Source organism: Dermacentor silvarum, chromosome 3 (genome assembly GCF_013339745.2).
Source record: "Dermacentor silvarum isolate Dsil-2018 chromosome 3, BIME_Dsil_1.4, whole genome shotgun sequence".
NCBI classification, from domain to species: Eukaryota; Metazoa; Arthropoda; class Arachnida; order Ixodida; family Ixodidae; genus Dermacentor; species Dermacentor silvarum.
In genome coordinates, this window is record NC_051156.1 from 106384198 (window position 1) to 106406773 (window position 22576).

The following is a 22576-nucleotide window of genomic DNA, read 5'->3' on the forward strand; positions in this document are numbered from 1 at the left end:
TTCATAATATCGGACTCCATGTCAGCTATTATAATTTACATGCAAGGTTCGGTAGGCCCACGAGCCTCCGAAATACTGAGCGAACCGGCTGTAAAGGTCACGCTTATCTGGATGCCCGCCTACTCTGGGAATTGCGGGAAAGAAATGGCCCAGAATGGCAAGAATAATTAACCGGGAGGTGGAGGCACGTCCGGGACCGCTACCAGGTAGAACGACACCCAGTCACAGCTACAATGAAATTGTCACCGCTTACAGGGAAGACCGGCGGATATATCCACCACCGAATTCTTTCTTCCCTTAGTAGAATGCAAGCCACGTATCTCCGCAGTGCGCCAACAGGCGCCTGTGTGTGTCACCTCTTCATTCGTCCTTGTCTTTTCATGCGCTATAAGCCTCCCGATGTCATACCAACAAGTCCAGATCACTGCATTACAGCGCCAACAGGAACTGTTATCTCCCCCAAAATTCTATCTTATATATCCAAAGGCAACTATTATTCAAAATGTAAATATTGCGACACAGATCCAGCCGATCAGCATCATATTCTATGGGGTTGCAGGAATAATCCTCCCCCAAGAAATCTCCTGCGGCAAGCTCCCTCACAGGAGGCTTGGGACTCCATACTAAAATCTACTAACCCTCAAACCCAAGCCAGGCTGGCGAACTGGGTGGCGAAGGTCGCGGCCAGCTGGACGCCACCCTAGCCCGCTCTGCCTGATCTCGGCTGCCCCCTACCCCTCCCCTTGTCTTCAATAAAGTTTATTTCCTCCTCCTCCTCCCAGGCGAAGATGCAGAAAAAATTTGGAGAACATTTAAGCTTTGCCTTTAAGAGTGGAACGCGATCGCAATCAAAGATCCCTGGCTGCTTATCAGGCTTCCCGGCAACTGCAGCTTTCTTTTCTCCAACATCGCCTCCGCATGCGGCTGCCGTAAAGGCTGGCGAGGAGGCTGAGCGCCATCTGGATGGTATTTTTGCAAGGAGCAAACGGCGGTACGCCGCTGTATGCGTGGTGGAAATGCTGGAAAAGGGGCTCGTGTTTGAGTTTCGGCGTAACAGAATTAAGTTTTCTCGTATATTCAAAATTAAAATCCGACGCTATCACGTCTGTAGGTTGTGGTTACGTCGTACGTTGTACTTTACAATTTTTCTGACGCACTTCACTTTGAGAAATGCGATTAGTTAAATTCTATTAGTTCACCAGCGCCCCTGCGCCACGCGGAAGGCCTGCGTGGCCGCGGTGGTTCGGGATTATTTTCTTGGACGCGGACGCCGACGTCAGCCCCGCATATTCTGCAGCACTGGGCCTTTAACGCTATCGCACTAAAAAGAAACCTGCAATTGCTGGGAAGCCCGACAAACAGTCAGGTAAGTTTGAATGATATCGTGCTCCACTCTTAAAGGCGAAGCTTAAGCGTCCTCCACATTTTTTACGCACTCCGACATTTGTGGCAGTTGGCCTTTAGCAAGCGCCGTAGTGAAGGGCTACGAATTGCTACCTGGGGTTCTTTTACCTACCTCTAAAGAACGGCACATTATCGTTTTCAGAATCCTGATGAGCGCATCCAGCGGCCGTGGCCCTCCTGACGTTTGATTATGTATAGGTTGTGTTTTTTCATCTCATGCCGTTTCCGCCAAGAACCGAAGATATGGTAGAGACAAGATTCCTGTTACAAAGGAATTGGTATGAGCCTATAGCTGGGTGTCATGCAAACGGGAATAAAAGATGAAAAAAAAGAAAGAAGGAACGGACACTAGTGTTAACTTTCAACTAAGGTTTATTGCGACGCGGCTGGTCGTTGTATACGTACACAGGTATCACTAAAACCAAATTAAAGAGCAAGAAAACGGATAAAATACGTACGAAAGATGGTGGTAGAATGAAAGGACGGTGGTAGAAACGATACATTTCTGAACTAACCTTAGCTGAAAGTTAGCGCTCGTGTCCATGCCTTATTATTGCGATAGCAATTATATGGACACTCCAAACGCATTTTTACCGTTGGCGTGATGTCCCGTATAAAGTACAAGGGTGATAACACCATCGCCGCGCGCCGTATGCTGTATGTGCCCGTGAAAACAGGCGAGTGGAGCCGACGATCGCAGCTCAATCTAGCGCGCTCAAGAGCGGCAAGCTGCCGAGAAACGCGCCGTCTTCAGTAGCGCGAAAGGCCGTTGGGGGGAGGGAAGGAGGCCCCGTGGTTCTCCAGCAGCAACTACGCATTTCGCGGCCGCGCTCAAGGGTAACCGACAATCACGGCTCCATCTCGCGCGCGCAGGGAGGAAAGCGGGGAGGCAGCGCGGGAGAGCGAGGGGGGGGGGGGTGTTTTACTCGGCACCAACTGCGTGCAAAAGCAATGGACACAATTGTCACTTCTCTCGCTGCAGCCGCGCTTCCTCACGCCAGCGTTTTGACAGCGAGTGTCCGCGGTCATCGAGTGTGATGTGTTCATGTCCTGTGCGCGGACAACACGCTTGCTAAATTAGTAAGCGAATGCTTCCAAGTTTATACGGCACATAAATGTACAATGCTTACTTCGTATAGCTGTATACTAATTTGCTATCGCAATCGAGGCTTCGCCTTTCGGGCGACACTGCGACATTTTTCTCTCGTCCCGTATTCCCGTGTGCGTTACGCCCGGCTATGCCTTTTTAAGAGCCTTGCGGCTTCCTCAACCTGCGTTGCCAATACAGTTTCTTCGCAAATCAAGAATTCAAGCACAATAGCCTTCATTGATGCAAAGACGGTGCTCCTATTCAAAATGGGTTTGAAAGCAATCAGCGGCAAAAAAAAATATTGGGTCAAAACGAGAAAACGAACGAAAGTGGGCTGATTACCGCTTGAAACGTTTAATTCGTGAAAGCTGACTCACAAATTGTCTTGTGGCACCGTTTGCTTTCAAATGATGCACTACTGTCTTACCTAGTGGCGTTATCACTTTGGTTACTGACTTCATTTTCAGATCGAGGTCCTAGCCACCATTGTTCGCGCTGTCCGAGGCCGCTGCGAAGTATACATGGACGGTGGAGTTCGCAGGGGCACCGACGTCGTCAAGGCACTGGCGATGGGCGCTCGCGCAGTCTTCATCGGCAGACCCATCATCTGGGGTCTCGCTTACAGCGTGTGTACTTGTTCTTCCGCTCCATTTCTTACTGTACGGTTTGTTGAAAATTGTGCAAATGCCGCCGCTCTCGTGGCCAACATAACGGTGACCCCTGTGCATTGAAGCGCTGCGCTCGCCAACAGCCGTCTGCACCGAGCTTGCTTCTAATTCTAACGTGCGCAAGTCGGTGACGCCAGCGGCGGGCTCTACATTCTGGTGACACAGTGCGTTTCGGGAGCACAGAGCGTGAATGCGAGACAACTTTAGAAAAGTCACCATGCCTGAGTACATATCTCTCACTATTCGTGACGCCCCTTTACAAAAGCAAATACTAAATTTCGCATTCTAACATTATTTTAAAGTAAATGGTGCGTACACCGCGAGCCTGTTTGTCACCGCTGCAGGACGTAAACCCCTCAGAGAAGTCTCCAACTATATATGGTACAGGCTTCCGTCACCCGCTCAGAAAAATCTGTAGACATCTGGATTGGTAAACTTAGGAGACCATAAGAAATGTTGCATGTTACAGTACACGCTGCCAGCATTTGTGATTATAAACCCTATCAGCGGCGTTCAGTATTTCACCAAAATTGTAAGTAACTTTTGTCAATTCAGTAATTTTTTGTGTATCCATATGTGCAGCATTTTTAATACAAAAAAAGAAAGAAAGATCCTTAGCCATGTGATAGCTATGAATCCCTAAAAAATTAAAACACGAAGCGACAGTAATAAAGAAAGTGCATCTAACCATTTCATAAGAAGTTGCCAAACTTCTAAAAAAATTCTACGAGGAAATAGAAAACTATGCACCAATTTGTTAACTTCTAACTATGCAATAATAACGTACATCTTTTACTACACAAAACAATCGACAGAAGGCAGATGTATACATCATAATCATAATAACACACTTTATGGTATAAAATAATAGAGCCGTAAGGTTAACATTCTATTAAAGACATAATAAATGAAAATTCACATATCCATAAAAGCAAATATGTTATGCTTCTGGCGAGAAATAGTTTCTAATTCTACAAGTTTTGTTATAAATTCCCCACAAGAGTTGAAAAATTAATTTCGCACCTGCAAGCTGTATGTTTTATTTCCTTTTCCGAGAAGAATTATTTCAATTCCTATTTGAAGAGAGGTGGCGTTTAACAAGCATATTGCTTATAAAATAACTTGGGTTTAAGATGATGTTATTTACCACCAATGCAAGGTAATGCATGCGTAATGCCAACGGAAGCATTATTTATTTACTTTGAAGGGGAGGTCCAGATCAGCTGTATGGTTACGCAGGTTTTTTTAACTAAGCACTTTCTGCTATAGTATCATCAGTGATTATAAATTTACCATATAAGTACTTGGTGTCAATTCATTATAGCAACATGATAAAACCTCAAACTAACCACTCCGATGTATTTCTTTGTTTAGTATAAAACGAAACCTGAATATGACAAAGGCCATGTATAGTGATTCTACTAATTCGTTCCCAATTCACCACTTTCAATTCTCAACAAAGATGACGTAGTTTTGTAAGGAGACTTGAACGCAATATTTAGCTTTTATGTCCTTGAGCGAGGGTTGACTCGCTTCGAAACAATTTAGTGGAACATTTCAAATAATGCCTAATGTAGTGTGCTCCACTCAATTATCAGACGCGAGCGTACGATGACTCTGTCAATCAGCTGCGCACGTAGTTACATTAGTTCATGAAATATAGGTTGGGAAATTATTATTATTCATTTATTTATTGCGACATGATAAACACCTAATTATTGCTGATTACAACCGGTGCATTAGAACATACCATTTCATGTCATTTTCATATGTATGAAACTTCCGACACGGCTATTTTCACTGTTCCTTTTGCTTCTTAACAGGGTGAAAATGGAGTCAATAAAGTGTTGAATATCTTCAGGACGGAGCTTGAGCGAGCACTGGCACTAATGGGCAAGTGGTATTCGCTTGCTTATGTGAAATATTTTAACTGGTAACTGATATTCATTTCCAAAGCATTCTGTGCGGCCACTGTGGGGGGAGGAGGGGACGTTCTTGCTGGCAATTACTTATCATAGAGATGATCATGATCATCCAATTTTGGACAAATTGGGGCAGATATCATACGCTAGGGTTTGCGAGGCTGATTTTCGCATGAAAGTGCTTAAAACGTTGCCAGTTCATCTTTAACATTCCCTCGCTTGAGAAAATTCATGCTGGGTCAGCCGAACCAACATATTTCATTAATCGCTGCTTGTGTTTAAGACAATGATTCACAGCATGCTTGTACTTCAAGTTGGTGCTTAAGTTACTTATGGGCATAGGTCGGGGCACTCACTCATGAGTGCACCCACTCACACTCACTCATTTCAAAGGCGTGAGTGCGAGTGAGTGCCAGTGAGTGTGAGTGCAGGTGAGTGCGAGTGGGAGTGAGTGCCAGTGAGTGTGAGTGCAGGTGAGTGCGAGTGGGAGTGAGTGCCAGTGAGTGTGAGTGCAGGTGAGTGCGAGTGAGTGCGAGTGAGTGCCAGTGAGTGTGAGTGCAGGTGAGTGCGAGTGCGAGTGAGTGCCAGTGAGTGTGAGTGTAGGTGAGTGCGAGTGGGAGTGAGTGCCAGTGAGTGTGAGTGCAGGTGAGTGCGAGTGCGAGTGAGTGTGACTGCAGGTGAGTGCGAGTGCAAGTGAGTGCCAGTGAGTGTGAGTGCAGGTGAGTGCGAGTGGGAGTGAGTGCCAGTGAGTGTGAGTGCGAGTGGTAGTGAGTGCCAGTGAGTGTGAGTGGAAGTGAGTGCGAGTGTGAGTGAGTGCCAGTGAGTGTGAGTGCAGGTTAGTGCGAGTGCGAGTGAGTGCCTGTGAGTGTGAGTGCAGGTGAGTGCGAGTGCGAGTGAGTGTGACTGCAGGTGAGTGCGAGTGCAAGTGAGTGCCAGTGAGTGTGAGTGCAGGTGAGTGCGAGTGGGAGTGAGTGCCAGTGAGTGTGAGTGGAAGTGAGTGCGAGTGTGAGTGAGTGCCTGTGAGTGTGAGTGAAGGTGAGTGCGAGTGCGAGTGAGTGCCAGTGAGTGCAGGTGAGTGCGAGTGCAAGTGAGTACCAGTGAGTGTGAGTGGAGGTGAGTGCGAGTGTGTGCCATTGAGTGTGAGTGGAAGTGAGTGTGAGTGAGTGCCAGTGAGTGTGAGTGGAGGTGAGTGCGAGTGACGGCCAGTGAGTGGAAGTGAGTGCGGTGAGTGCCAGTGAGTGTGAACGTGAGTGAGTGCCTGTGAGTGCGAGTGCAGGTGAGTGTGAACGTGAGTAGTGAGTGTGAGTGGAGGTGAGTGTGAACGCGGTGAGTGCTGCGACTGAGTGGAGGTGAGTGTGGACGTGAGTGAGTTTGAGAGCAGGTGAGTGCGAGCCTGAATGAGTGGTAGTGCAGGTGAGTGTGAACATGAGCGAGTGCTTGAGAGCGGAAGTGAGCGTGAACGTGGTGAATGCTTGAACGATAAGCAGCCGTGATATCGGTTCATCTTGCTTGCGGAAAAATGGAAGTACTTTGTGTGTACAAGCTAACTCACGCTGATGACTTATCGCGCTAGAAGATTGTGCACACGAAGATAGAAACACTCAATACGGTCGTAATAATCCAAGGTTCAGGCATGAGTGAGACAATGTATAGTGAAGTGGGCGGTTACATTATATTGCGATAGCAATTATATGGACACTCTAAGCGCACTTCTTCCGTGGTCATGGATGTCGCTGTGAGGTGCCGTATCAAGTCCAAAGACGGTAAGATCGTCGCCCCGTGCCGGTGGTACGCTTTATGTGCGAGTGAAAGCTTGCGAGGGTCAACCGACGCTTGCTGCTCAATCTCTCGCGCGTGGGAAGAAGGCGCACTTCTTCTGGCGTGTGCGAGGCACAAGGGGGGTCTCGTCTTACTCCGGAGGCAGCCGCGTGGGCGCCGTATACATATCTTGAAAGCGATCTGTGACATGAAAAAAAAGCGCGCCCACGCGGGCCTCGTCTTCAAAGCGATTTACGACGTGCAAAAAGATCGACTAGTGCCGGTAACTTCGTATGCGGTGTGTTTTGGACGTTTACTTCGCGTTGAAGCGAGAGGCGGCACGAAGGTCAATTCGTTCGCGGCTTTCCCGCGCCTCCTCACTCCAGCTTTCTGAAAGCGAGTTTCCGCGGTCATCGAGCGAGATGTGCCCATGTTTACCTGTGCACGCGTTACACCGTGATCGTTAATTTAGTTAGTAAGGAATGCATACAAGTTTATACGACCGATAAAACTTCCATTGTTATCGCAATCGAGGCTTTGCCTTTCGAGCGAAACTGAAACATTTTTTAATACGCCTGAGAATATGAATGTGCTCGAACGCTCATGGCAGACATATCAAAGTCATGACCGGCAAATTTTCCCATGACTTCCATTGAGTGAAGACGCCTAATCCTGTGTGATTTGCTACAGCTTCGCTGGTCATCCGCCTTCAGTGGGTGGAATGGGTCCTCATTTTTTTTCTCCCTCGCTCTTAAACGTACACACACGTACAGGCTCCGATAAACAGGTAGAGCGGAAGAGGGACTAGCTACGCTAGCCCAAAGTAACAGACACGCACGCTCGCATAATGAGAAAAATCGAAGATGCAATGATAGATACCGTTTTGTTCTCCCGCGTGTGTGTGTGTGTGTGTGTGTGTGTGTGTGTGTGTGTGTGTGTGTGTGTGTGTGTGTGTGTGTGTGTGTGTGTGTGTGTGTGTGTGTGTGTGTGTGTGTGTGTGTGTGTGTGTGTGTGTGTGTGTGTGTGTGTGTGTGTGTGTGTGTGTGTGTGTGTGTGTGTGTGTGTGTGTGTGTGCGCGTGCGCGCGCGCGCGTTTCGGCGTTAAGTGGGTGAATAAGTATACGGACAGTCAGGCAGATAGATAGGCAGGTAAAGGTTGGGGCTGTAACGGTATTTATTAACAATAGTGAAGTTACCAGCGTTGATTGTCGGCAAAGCGAGATTTGGGTATTCGCCTTTGTCACTGAAGTCGCCCAGCTGCAGCAGCGCCACGATTCATCTCTTCGTCATTACTATGGCCCACTGAGAAACAAAGCAATTATCCATCTTGGTGACTCAGGCTGACATGCACGCGGCTGGAACTCGACCAAGTACTTTGCCGGTGATCGTTGACGTAGCAAGAGCGAGGGCTGAATGAGAGGGGGGGGGGGGTTCACCTCCCGAACCATCCCAAAAGTTTTGCACTACTTTTTATGCACATATATTCACGCACACACACTCGTATAGGAGGGCGCTACATAACACCATGAATAAATTGAAACAAAAACTTTAGTCATGCTAGTTTTGCCCTACCTTGCAGTGTTAATAAACCAGCTCTCTTTAACAATTCAGCCAATGAATCCGTGAACTTTTAGTAATTAAAAAAGAGCCTTATTGCCTTCCTCTGCACCCCCTGCAGTTTTGCAATGAGTTCTTTTGTGTACGGAAACCAAACAATATTGGCGTATACAAGCACTGGTCGAACAAGCATTTTATACGCCAGCAGATTTGCATCTGGGGGCCGCTGGACGAAGGCGTCTTCTCAGAAAGAAGAGTCGCTTTAGTGCTCAGCATATACATTAATTTCCACTTGAGGTTTTTTTGTTAACATGGCTTTCCAATCGGACAGCGTGTGTTAAAATTATGCCTCAATACTTACGCTGAAATACACAAGTTAGAAATGATCATTCATAATGTAAGTAAAATGAGATATCTGTTTGTTTTTACTTACTGTTAGCGTTGCAGATTTTTAGGAATTTAGTATCATCTACCACTCCTGACACCAAGAAAAGGATGAATTTTAACAGCGGAGCTGTTTAAGCCGGCTGCTGGTCCGTTCGTCGCGGACAAAAATGTGGGCCGATCCTGGCGGTAATGCAGAAAGGGTCCAAGCGCAATGGCGCATACCCTTGTGAACTAGCGAAGCTGAGCCTGGCCAAGTCAGCTAAGCATGGTTGGGACTACTTAAGCTTAGTCAATTATTGATAGCCAATCAATAGCTAATCACTAGCTACTCCATCAATAATCAATAAATTCCTGAAAATGCTGGGGATGATTTAGTAGTGCTTAGCATAGCCCAAATACGTGGCCAATACCTTGCGATAGCCAATCGATAGCCATGCAATACCGAGTCAATAATTCTGGGAAATCAATAAATTCTGGGAAATTCTGGGGACGGCTTGTTAGTGCTTAGCCTAGCCGAAAAGCCAGGATTAGCTAGGCTCCCCTGTCTCTTTAGCATTGCGCCTCCAGTGCAGGCTACGCTAATTTTTGTATATGGTGTCACACTGCGGGTAATTTCGCGGTACGAAATACAATAGCCAGTGAATAGACGGATGTTTCTATGTAATCAGGAAGGCAAATCCTTTATGTGTATTGAAAACTAAACTGGACCGAGAGTACAGCCTTGGCGCACTCCCGATATAACAGGTGCTAAATTGGAAGCTTCGTTTTGAATATACACTAATTGTGAGCGATATAGACCGGCACACTCACTCGAATTCATTTCAAAGGCGTGAGTGCGCGTGCGAATGAGTGAGCGCTAGTCAGTGTCAGTGGAGGTGAGTGCCAGTGAGTTGAGGTGAGTGCGAGTGTGTGCCAGTGAGTGTGAGTGGAGGTGAGTGTGAGTGAGTGGAGATGAGTGCCAGTGAGTGCGGCAAGTGACTGCCAGTAAGTGTAAGTGGATGTGAGTGCCAGTGAGTGGAGGTGAGTGAGAGCCAGTGAGTGTGAGGGAAGGTGAGTGCCAGTGATTGTGAGTGGAGGTGAGAGCGAGTGAGTGCCAGTGAATGTGAGTGGAAATGCGAATTAGTGTGAGTGGAGGTGAGTGCGAGTGAGTGCAGGAGAGTGCGAGTGGAAGTGAGTGTGAGGCGAGTGCGAGTGAGCGTGAGTGCGAGTGAGCGCCTGTGAGTGCGAGTGCGAGTGCTTGCCCGTGTGTGTGAGTGCAGATGAGTGCGAGTGCGAGTGAGTGCCAGTGAGTGTAGGTGAGGGCGTGTGCGAATGAGTGCCAGTGAGTGTGAGTGCAGGTGAGCGTGAACGTGAGTGAGTGCGGGGCCTGGAAAATTTGTGGTGAGCGAGTGTGAGTGAGTTTTCTCCCACACTGCCGACCTATGCTTAAGGGTATGCTTACACAAGGCGCTTCAATACGGTAGCTCAACGCTAATAAAGCACATCTAAGTCATCGCCGATGTGGAGACAGCAGATAGCTAAATAGCAAGAAGGCAGAGTTGTGGGTAGCTCTGCTTAGATTAGCTGTTGCATTTTCAAGTAAGGAGCAGAAGGAAAGAGTAGAAATGAAAAGTCACAGGAGGTTGAGGCGGCATGAGTAATAAAGTTTACAGTTGTAACAACCGATGTGGACGCAGTAGCAGCTGTTGCAAGATTGCTTTATTGCACAGAAAACAAGGGTTTACGTAGGCACGGTGCATCGCTTATCGGCACACGTGCGATGGGTTTAAACACGGAAGACATGCTCACAAGATAGCGAATTCAGTCACATCACTGTTATCACATCCCTTCCCACCTTGTAGTCAATGCCATAACGAAGCACTGGTCGACGTACACGAGTACACCTACGGCATGCTTGCGAACTTCTGGAATAGACGATCTCTGAACTGCAGTTTCCGTCGCTCGAAGCTGGGGTTAGCGTGATAACCTATCGGTACAGCATCCCATGCTCTCCGCACGTAGTTGCGATGACGTCGGTGTACTGAACCATCCGAAGTCAGTACGTGGTACATGACGTGGCCCAAGCGACGCAGTATCCGTGCGGCCAGCCACCTCGGAACACGAGAGAAGTTCCGCACATACACGGGGTCACCGTGCAGAAACTCCCTCGAGCTGGGACGTCCTGGCGCAGGCCGCCCATAACCCTTTGATGTTTTGCAGCAGCCTCTGCCGTGACTACTAGATCGTAGGTTGTCTTAAAAGTCAGGTCTTTCTATTCCAACAAACGTTGCTGCACCATGCTGTCGGAAATTCCAAAAACCAACCGGTCCCTCAGCATTACATCAATAAGAAGCTGGCTGTCGTTGAACCCGCAGTTCTCGCGTAGCTTACGTAAAGCTGTAACGTAGTCTGCGACAGATTCGCCGTCGTGCTGTTCTCGCTTCGAGAAAACGTACCTTGAATACAGCTCGGATGGCTTCGGGTTGATGTGGTTCTTCGCGGCTTTTACGATGGACTGGTAGTTAGCGTTCGGTGTTCGGAGAGGCTTTACGAGGGTAGCTATCAGGGAGTAGGTATCCTCCCCACAGCAGCTCAGCAATACTGCCCTCTTGTCGGCGTCTTCCGTGAGCTTGTTAGCAGCGCAGCATAAAGCTATACGCTCGACGTAATCCTCCCATGAAGAGTTACCATTTAGGTGAAATTCGCCTATACGAACGCCGAAGACCATCTTGCCGGCAACGCCCTCCCCGCACGGGCGTAACCGTGCCTCGTCGCCACTTTAACAACCGATGTGGACGCCGTAGCAGCTGTTGCAAGATTGCTTTATTGCACAGAAAACAAGGGTTTATGTAGGCACGGTGCATCGCTCACCGGCACACGTGCGATGGGTTTAAACACGGAAGACATGCGCACAAGATAGCGAATTCAGTCACATCACTGTTATCATAACAGCAAAGCTTTATATAGCTAAAATCCGGGGTTTCGTGGCATCTGTGTGCAAAAACTATCATCATCAGCAATGGCTCGAGCGTCGTCGTCTTCATCCACAGCTGTCGCCGTTGCCACTCATCATCACAGCGTAAAATTTCACTTCTTTTCTGCCGTCGTAATTGGGAGGCCGCGCTTAGGCAATGGCTCGAGCCATTGCTTAAGCGGGTATAACCCATTCACTGTCTGACGTGACGGACGCATTTATTAACAGAGGTGATATGCGAATGTGTGTGCCTGCCTATCGTCACGATGACCACCGATCAGCACAATAAATATGTTCGTACCTTTGTTGAAAATGCTGTGTCACCTCTGTGTCGTGTGCTCAACAGCGTCGCTGCTCATCCACCTTCACGGAGTGGAATGGCTCATGAAGTTTTATAACGTACTTGCTGTTCAGGTCGCCATAGCCCAATCTGCCGACTGTTCACCTACGTCCGTGCTACGCTACACCCCCACCTCCCCCCCAGTACTTTTTCTACGATCTTTTATCTAAAAATGTATTAACTAGAGCACGAACGAAAACCGACACAAACAAGCATAAGCGCCTAGTCTCTGCCGTGTAACCACTTGCATAAGATGTGCCCGCGCCGAATTGTGTACACTACATGAAGAACCTGCCAGGGTGAATTCCATCTAAATCATCGTTAGGTGGGAACTGGCAACTGTATAGACTCTCTTGCAACCGAAAAGTCCGCGATAAATCGAAGGTAAAAATTCGTGGGGTGCAATATTTGCCATAGGTGTCTCATGCCCTGTATATATATTTATCATCATGGAGAGACAACAGTGACTGATTTTCAATTTGATCTCGACTCTCAGGATGCGCCTCTCTCAGCGACATCAAACCAGGCATGGTGATCCACCAGGACAGTCTCGGGAACCGAGTGGATACAGAACCGCCGTGTCTTCAGTAATACCCGACTCCTGCGAAACTTCCTAGCACATCTTGAATGCAAATTTTGTACACTTACTGGTCACTCACCTTGGATCAGAAGCCTCTGGTCAGCCAACCATAAGATCTATTTTGTCACTACTAGATGGGGCAGCCTATGACGTGATCGACTTCTTTTCTTTAGGAAGTGTTAAATTTCTCGAGAGGCTTCTGATTAAGCCTGATTCTGTGGCAGTATCAGATTTTTTCATCCTTTTCTGCGGAACATTCTTCGTTCTCCATGGCGGTCAACCGTTTTACGTGCAAATAACGCAATTACAACCACTGGAAAATATTTCTTTACTGTACGGCCAGAATAATGAAGCACGTACACCCCGCATGCTCAGTGACTATGGCGTTCTATGGCTGAGCTCGAACTATCGGGTTCGATTTCGGCCGTGGCGGCCGCAATTTGATTTGGACCGAACGCAAGAAATGCACGTGTACCGTGTATTGGATGCACGTGAATGAACCACAGGTGATCAAAATTAATCCAGAGTAAACTCTAATATGCCGTGCCTCATAATCCGATTTTGAATTTGGCACTTATAACCCCTGAACTTTGCCGGAGAAGCGGCTTTTCACGAGGTCTCCCGCAGACTTCTGTTTCACCGAAACTACGTCATCAACCGATATGGATGAACTACGAACGGCACCAAGCAGGCTTAAAATAAAATATCCTTCGACAGCACACATATATTGAGTCCGCATACAGCTAAAGCAGTCTTTTGTACTCCTGTATGAAAACGGAATTGATTTTGTAGCCTCTTTTAAAGCGAATAGCTTAACCTGGTGCTTTCGGACGTTTCCGTACTCGAACATGCGCATTCGTCACTGATCGCACACTAGCTCTTCGAGACGTGCGTGCTGTCTCGCGAGGGCTTTGTAGCTCTCTGAACGTTTTGACAGTGTTGTCGGTGGTGGCATGGTGTCGCCTTTATGGGCTCTTGTACTTGCTCTCCAAATGTACTCTACTTTCGTAAAAAGAGAGATAAATGAGATGCGAAAGGCAGGGAGATTAACCGGAAGGTAAATATCCAGTTTTCTACCCTAGTAATACATATTTCATTGTCAAATGCTGACAAATTCAACTCAGTGGCCGGTGCTTTGGCGGTAATCTTCTTTTGATTAGAAATCAAATATCTATTATCTTTTTTTTCACACAGCCAGCAACGATGGCGTAATGCAACAGAATAGAATAATTTTAGTACAATAATGCGGTTGGAGTTAATTACTGTAGAACGGACATAGCGTCTACGCCCGTACGCTCGACCCATACAGCCCTGTTTATGTGGGTTGTTTTCTAAAAATAAACCTCACTTGCAAATCCAACCTTTCTTTCTGTCCGCTTCTCTACTACTCATGTTGCCCCGCTTTCTGTGTCGAATAATCAATCGTATTAGGCTATTTTAATCTGAAGATCTATGTATTTTATATATCCTTACAACCTACTACGGTTCCAGGCATGCACGTCACAAAGGGAATTTACAGAAGTGCAAACACAAACAAATGTCAATCTAAGAGTTTCTTGTGCTTGCAGAAACAAATTCCAATAATTATAGTTTCCTAGAAAAATTAAATACCTATATTTGTCCGTAAGCGTGAAATATCCTGTCGTTGAATATTGATATGGGTTTCGAGTATGTCGAATAGATTAGCGCATCAGATACAAAGCAGGATTCATAATCTATAATTAATTTATTGTTGTTGAGCAATGATGGACACTCTAACCAAATCCTCTTTCGAGTTCTGCGAGCACTTGCACTGCATCCTTGCGCATAATCTAGCACGGATAGTGATTTCTAGGCATCCTTCTAGTCATCATTTTCTCAAAAGGAACTGTGCATATAGCTCATGTGAACTGTGCGTTTAGGGCAATACGGCTAATTTACTGCTCGGTCAGAAATGCAACGTCATAGAAATAAAATATTTAGAGCCCCCTTACGCTGTTCACTACAGGCACATTCCGGGAGTGGATGCGCCCACCTGTAGATCACCACCAGGTGAAGCTCATTATTAATACACTTATCGCCAACCTTGGAGATTGTAAGGTGCCGATACCCTTCCTGTCCTGTCCTTGATCACAAGAGACCCTTCAAGCGCGATTAAATTTTGGTCATTGAAAATTTACTATACCACGCTTATTGCATCTTCGGAATCAAAAAAGGCGTCAGCTACACAATGAGTTTTGTCAAGTTGCAAAAAAATCTGGACTCCAGTAAACTCGAGCAGGCTCTACAAGGAAATGAAATATGGGAACTTCAACTATTTTATATCAAGCATACTTGGAGAGCAGTCACTTATCCACTTGAAATCACCAAAAAAAAACAAGTTTTTCACATTGTTCCAAACATTGTGAAAAGCAATGAAAGAGGTGAACCCGCTACATGACGGTATACTGACACTGAGAGAAAACGCCCAGATCTCTGCCTTGAAGTCGTTTTGCTAAATCACTCTGCGCATATTATTCCTACTTGGAGCGCAGGTACAATCACAAGTGCTTCAACATCTATGAGACACATTTCAGAAATATTATATTCATTAGGTCATTTGCTTTTGACCCACTATCTTTGCATGCACAATTGTGTACAATGTGTCTGAAGGCGATAGTCAAGGTCAAGAAAGGAGAGTAATACGAAAATTGGCACCCCCACCTACGCGACAACGCCAAAAGCTTGCGGAGTGCGAAGGGTGCAGACATACCCCTTGTCATCCTAGCGACAGCACATGCATTTCGTTCAAACTGCGATAGCGCACTTCGTTTTCTTTTCCACAGATAGTAGCAGCAAGCAGTCAGGGACTTTATAGCACTTTCCAGTAGGTGGAAATGGGCACTCAATACTTCTCGAAACGTGTTCTTGTGGAAATGCGTTTCTCGCAGTCTTACGGGCCAGACGTGTACGTGAATAATTATGTGTAAATAATTATTTGCAATCAATTACATTTTTGGTGGTTTTGTAATATAAGGATTACTTTGGTTGCTCGGTAAGGATCACTGTAATTCAATTACCTTTTCAATAACCTATTACATGCTGACGAGAATTGACGTGAACATTGACGACCACCTTATTGACGAGACAAACTTTAACAAGTGGCGCAGCTTTGGGAACCTGAATTTGGCGAAAAGGTGCAGTAGCACACAACCCAGTTCGTTCCACGCAGCAGTCTCGCGAATGCGCATGTTTGGACAGGCAAATCTCTGGGGGCTCAGTATTTGTAACCCCATTGAACCGGTGCTTGTAGATCTCGATAGTAAAGGCCCCCTGAAAAGTTTTTGCAAGGAAGTCCCAGACGGACGATTTCGTTACTGTTTCATTGGCCCAGCCGTCATCGTCTTCTCCAAGTCTCAAGAACAGGGAAGTGCTTCGATTCATATAGCACCCAGATGCCCAATAACGACAACCTTGTTCGCAAGATCTGCATACATTACAACACCGCTCTACACCCAGCGCGGAGATCGAGCGAGCTGGATGTTGTTGTTGTTGTTGTTGTATGCTGTCATGTATGTGGGTCCTGCCCACTATAGGGGATTGGCCAAGAAATGGATGCATGATTCCGATTTACGATGAAGAATAAAAATTTGTAACATTCCAGCCTTTCCCATTTCTTTCTCTCCCTCGAGAGAGTTTTTAGTGCCGCTGCCGACGTCTAAACAGCAAGAACTAGAGATTATGACCGACGAAATTTTTTTAATCAATTGTTATTCCAGGTAAACAATGCATGAAGGGCTGCAAAAGAAGCACTGAAAGTGCGTCTTCCAGATCATTGTTCAGTTTATCTATGCAATGGTAATTAAAGTTCGGAGGAAAGTAAAGTAGGAGTAATCGATTAGATTTGAGCAATTCCTCAATTACTTTCTTTAGGTAGTAATTTGTAAGCGTAATAAATGACATTTTTGAATGAAACAATTGCAATTGTAATCGGTTACATGTTTTTCTGTACCGTGTCAAGTATGGCTGCAGGTAGCAAGGCTACGAACAAGGCAAGAACTGATGGCAGAGAGCACTGCCTCTGACTCGCAACAGGTCTATTTAGAGGTATGGAATAGATAAACACACAGAAGATCTTGCCCCGCAGGTAGAACGATAAAGTTGATAGATGTAAAACAATAAATAAACCGGATATATTAAACAACACAGTATCCTAACGTACGTGTGTGAAAACAACAATGTAAGCAGGCAAGATCAGCACTTCTAACAGTCTATAGCCAAAAACTGTGCCGATCTAATAAACAAGTTGGTCTCAACTTAAGCGAAGTTTCGTGAAGTGATTCAGTTAATGCTATGCAAATAACTTCCGTGTGTACAATTGTCTTATTGTCACGGTATGAAGCGTTTAAACTCATGCAATGTCGAAGTTTATGCGCAACACAGGTCACAATTTGTATGCAATGTTTTTTGTGTGCAATAACAATGTTTATGTGCATGCACTACAACGTTCACGAGCTACGCCTAATGCAAAGAGTAGTTCATATGTAAATGCAAATTTTGAGACGTACACACAGTGATGTCGCGAGTAGGAAGCCGGTGTTTGTCGTTGGTCTACGGAAGGATGGTGAGGAGGGTTGTCTACAGGGACGAGTACGGTGAAAAAAAACAGAGCTAAGGTTGACTATTATACGGTCGTTTTATTCCCGAGTCTGTGACTTAATGGGAAGTGTTGCGCGCACACGTGCGACGTGATGTCACGCCTACATCAATCGTCTAAAACGTATACTTGCTTTGCCACAAGAAAACTAAGCGTGCAACTGCAGCCCTAATGGTTAGAGCAGCCTACTGTTGTGCTCGGAGACCGAGATTGAATGGGACTATTGGCCACGAAATTATTTTGTTTTCTGTATGTTAGCTACTCGACAAAGCTACAGCAGCAGCCACGGTAAGCAAAGTCTGGGGAGTGTTCATTAACTTTAAAGGCAGCGTTTCAATAAATGCGGCGCTAACACATGACTTCGGCTAACACATCTTAGTAATGCGATGCGTGAATGTATGGCGCGAATCAACATTCGCTTGAGTCCGTCCAAGATGACCAAGCGCCTGCTTTTAGCAAGCGTCGCTTGCCTGTGAGTAGTGGAGAGGAAACGCTTGGCATCGCACTTCCGCTCTCTCTCCGTTGACACCACGCACCAGCCCTTGACAAGAATTCGCTCGAGGCAACTTCATTCAATCAAGATATCTCCGGCTGACGCACAAGGCACCAGCTCACCGCATCACATCATTCCCGTTTACGTGAATGCGATGCGCTAAACAATGCGCTACTAACCACGTTCATATAGACGTAAATATTCATAACTTACAGTTCAAGACAAACTAATAAGCACCGATTTAAAAAAAGTTTTTTTTCCTACAAGGACTTCACCAATAACCCTCCAGATCTCGCATATGAAAATGCTGATCAATAGTAATAGAACCGGCGATGTCTCTCAAACCAGCGTTTCGACAAGAGTACTTGTCTTCATCACGGTATCAGAGATGAAAACAAGTTTCGTTAAAGATCAAAAGCAGGCCGACTTGCAACAGTTGCCTGGTTTATAGAGTGACAAGTTTCCTTGTCTGAACTTTGGCTCCGAAAGACCAACCCCTGTTGATAATTTCAAAGTCTCGATATTTCTGTAAACATCTGTATTGTTCAGAAAAGCCTACTTCATTTTATCATATTCAGGGACGCATCTCAACTCTCTATTTCCCTTTAAACACGTGTCTTGTCTAGAAAATCACACTGCATTTTATAATATTCCGTGACGCATCTCCGAACGGAGACAAAATCAGCAAAGTTCTGATGTCTTTTGCTTCCCGCAACCGATGCCTGCCGAATCAAGGACACCTGCTCCAGTCCTTGGTGTCGTAATTCCACTTCTAACAGAGCTCTGCGGTCCTGTTTCCAAGCTCGGCGTTCCGCGCAAATACCAAGAACACCACAGCGCACAATGAATTCCCAAGGTATTATGTTGCATAGATAACTTAAATTTTACAGCGTCGGTAAGCGGTTTATAACAGATGTAACATTTTTTTATACCCTCATCTCCTGGTTTTAGTGGCTTTAGCAAATTTGGCCATAAAATAAGTATCTAATGCGTCTGTCGCACATGCACTTTCGTATGTAACTGACAGCACAGATAATTAAAATTCGCGAACCTCATTGGCTCCTTTGCATATGGACGATAGCGAGAACAGCTGCACTGTATCAATCTGCACATAGCTCTACGCGGGAGCCCTTGATATCTAAAGCGCTTAACTAAAGGTTCCTGTGTCTCTGCCTTCTTTGTCATTCGCTTATTTCGCGCTCTGTTTTGCTTCTGCAAGTTGCCAACTAGCCATTCAATACGTCCTTACCTTTCATTTCAAGCCTCAGTAAACAGCTTTAGTATAGAGTTCGAACCGTTTTCCTAGCCGCCAACAAAGCGGCTATATCTCTCGCTATCAGCATGTCCTCGAAGAAGCCTAAGGTTATTCCACATCCGAATTGCATCCCTACCGATGAATAGTTCCAAAGACATGGAACAAAGTATTTCCGTAACAAAAAAAAGTGGGCTCCCATCCACGACGTAAAGGTAGCCAGCGATGTAGTGTTATCACCTGATCCGATAGGCACATGTGACGTAACCTTAAGCTGGGTCCTGCCTCGCCTGACAAGACGCCTTTCTGCATATTGACGTTGCTATATTCTCGACGCCATTCGTCGCGTTCACGCTGCGCTTCAAGAGTTCTAACTATGCGCGGCTTTTCCATAACGCTATCACAACGGAAATGAAATCAGTTGCTAGGCGGCTTCTTCTTTTACATATGGAAGGGTAGTAACATCACTTATTGCTTCGTATGCTACAGTCGCCGCTTCCCGGTAAGTGCAGCATATGCAACCGTAATCTTCACCAGGAAACGCTTGCGGCAAGCGCTATGCGCGAAGGCAAGCTTTCTGGTTGTTTTTCTTTCTTCCACCGCCATGGTCGGCGCTGACGCTGCCACGGATGCGTGGAGGCCAGCACCATCTGGTGGTGCGGCAAGGAACCCAGCGGCGCAGGCTGCGCGCGCCTTCCGCTGTGATTGGCTGAGTTTTCTGTTTTCCAGAGACGAACAAATCCCGGAAGCTAGTCATGAGCAGCCTCGCTGTAAAATAGTGTACTATTCAGGCTTTCGAATAACTTTCAACGACAGCCTAGAAAGCCCCCCTGCCAAAATAGAGACTTCTAAGGCTATCGAATGGCCTAAATGCAGGAAAGAGTGCAAATAATGTGCGAAGCTCGTCTTAACAACTTAACGGACAGCCGACCTACAACTCTAGCTGTCTCGTGTCCGGCTATCAACCCAAAATACCAAGTTCAACAAAAGGCATCCGGAAACAAGGAAAAATGACAAGTGACAACATATCGCACAATTCAGATGAACCTACGGGAAAGTCACGGTTCCACCATTTCGTTTTTGGGGAGGTGCCAAGAAGCATGACGTGAATATGCCGCTATGTGGCGGAAGATGTAATAATTTTTGTCGCGTTTAGCAAGCCTTCGGTGTGCTAAAAGACCTTAACAGTGGCGTTTCCGTCAATGCGAGCTGAAAAAGAAAATCTCAGCAGCCCTTCCCCTGTGGAGAAAAGGGGGGTAAGCGAAGCTTGTGTGTTTATCTGACCTTCCTGGTCATTTTCTTTCTTTCTCTCTTTCTCTTTCTTTCTCTCTCTCTTTCTCTCTCTCTCTCGTTCTTTCTCTTTCTTTCTCTCTTTCTTTCTTGGTTTCTCTCTCTTTCTTTCTGTCCCTGGTATGTGCCATTGAGCTTGGACCCTTTCTGCACTAACAGCAGGATCGGCCCACTTTTCAGCGTGACATCACCCCCACCACTTGTGAGCTATAAAGCTTCGCTTAAAACTCCCAGTTTCGCCAGAAAGGCGAAGCATCGATTGTGATAGCAAATTAGTAGAGAGCTATACGAAGCAAGGATAGTGGTTTAATGGACCGTGTAAAGTTTTAAACAAGCGCTGACTAACTAAATAGACAAGCACGGTTTCACGGGTGGACAGGTAAACATGAACACATCTAGCTCGATGACCGCGGCAACTCGCTGTGAAAATGCCGGAGTGAGAAAGCGCGCCAGCAGCAGCGGGCCAACTGTCCTGCACGCTGTCTCTCGTCTCGCTTCAACGCGAACTAAACGTCGAAAGCACAGCGCATACGAAGCTACCGGCACTCGGCACATGCACTTTGTCCCCATCGCAGATCGCTTTGAAGATGAGGCCCGCGGGCACGCACTTCGCCCACGTCGCAGATCACTTTCAAGATACGGCGCCCGCGCGGCCGTGCTGTGAGCAGCAGCCGATGGAGCATAACGCACCCCCCTCCTCCCGGTCCATCGCCTTACCCGCATGCCTCACGCGCCAAAGACCGCGCGCTTCCAGCCTGCCTTCCTCCCTCGCGTGCGCTACACTGAGCCTCGATTTCCGGCGCACCTTCGTACGCTTTCACTCGCACACACAGTGTACGGCACGAGGCGTCGATTTTATCGCTGTTGGACTTTATACGGAACCTCACGGCGAAGGCGACGACGACGGTGACGGCCACGGCAGAAATGCGCTCGGAATGTACATATTATTGCTATCGCAATAAAAAAGTGTTCGATATATAGCAAAAAAAAAAACGCAACTTCTCAACGTAGACAACGTGCCTACGTTGAAGTAGAAAAGAATTTGCATTTTCGTCGACTACTACGTGTACGTCTACGACTGGTACATAAACCGGGTGTTCCAGCGAACACTTTCAAAGTTTTTTTTTTTAATTTTCCGTGGCAGATAGCAAAATTCTAATGCAAAAGCTGGTCTACTCGAAGATGTGGATATTACTTCTACAAAAAAACTGAAATGCCTAATCGGCTAATTAACAAACATTCACTACTAAGTTTTTTAACTAATTACCTTAGGGCACATAGTGCAATTTACGAACTCTAGCCGGTCAGTTCGAAAGGCGTATCCACTTGGAATTATTTTCAAGTGGATATGCTTTGCAGCCTGACCCACAAGCATTTGTAAATTGCAATATGTGCCATAATTAGTTAAAAACTTATTAGTGAATGTTTGTCAATTAGCCGATTATGCATTTCAATTTATTGTAAGTAATGTTCCCCTCTTCAAGTAGACAAGCTCATGGACTAGAATCGCGCTTTCTGCAACAGGCGAATTTCCAAATTATTTAAAGTGTTCACTGAAACACCCTGTATACAATACTGCCCTGCTCTATACATGCGTCAGCGCAACTGTTTCATGTTTCACAATGTATTGCTTCATGTGTTTTGCGACGGGGTCGCAGGAACAGAGATTTCAATGCATCCCAGTGTGGGTGAGCACGTGGAGCATCAGACAAGAGGGCTAGATTGCTTCCCGACTGAGACCACCAGGCTTCCCTAGCACGACCACCGTTAATCTGCGTGTGGGAGCTGCACATGTAACAATAATTAGGAGCCCAGTTTCGCATGAATGTTATTTACATTGTGTATATTATATTTCACAAGCTTCCCTATTTAAATACAGTGCACGCTGACCGCAGCAAGAAGCCGAAAGTTAAGAACAACTACGATTTACCGGCTCGCTCTCTGTCACAGGAGACAACCAGCTGACCTCGACATCTTCAGATGTCCAATGTCATGTTTCCTTCTTCAACTTCTGCAGAACTTCGTTCATCGCGCAGCTGCTGCTGCTGCAGATACTGAAACTCTTACTAAGCGCCTGCACAAAACAGTTAAACGCGACGTACGACGTAAGCGCGACACGTAATCATTTAAAAGGGCCATAACAGTAAATTTCTGAGCATGAATTGCCATTTCATATCAAGTCATACGCGTCCCATAGCAAGCTGGCAAAATGTGAGTGCAGTCAATGCAGTAAAAACTTTCTATTTTTTTGCCACAGTTGAGCCATAC

At 46.3% G+C, this 22576-nt stretch overlaps 1 protein-coding gene across 1 annotated transcript in view; it reads left to right on the forward strand.

The window, feature by feature from the left end:
* The window catches only part of LOC119444649 (uncharacterized), a 50303-nt gene extending 36733 nt beyond the window's left edge, over nt 1–13570 (forward strand). Inside the window, exons 6-8 of the mRNA XM_037709016.2 lie at nt 2962–3120; nt 4986–5055; nt 12575–13570. Coding sequence (XP_037564944.1) covers nt 2962–3120; nt 4986–5055; nt 12575–12669 — 324 coding nt within the window. The 3' untranslated portion in view covers nt 12670–13570. The remainder of the gene's footprint in view (nt 1–2961; nt 3121–4985; nt 5056–12574) is intronic.
* Nucleotides 13571–22576: the final 9006 nt, after the last annotated feature.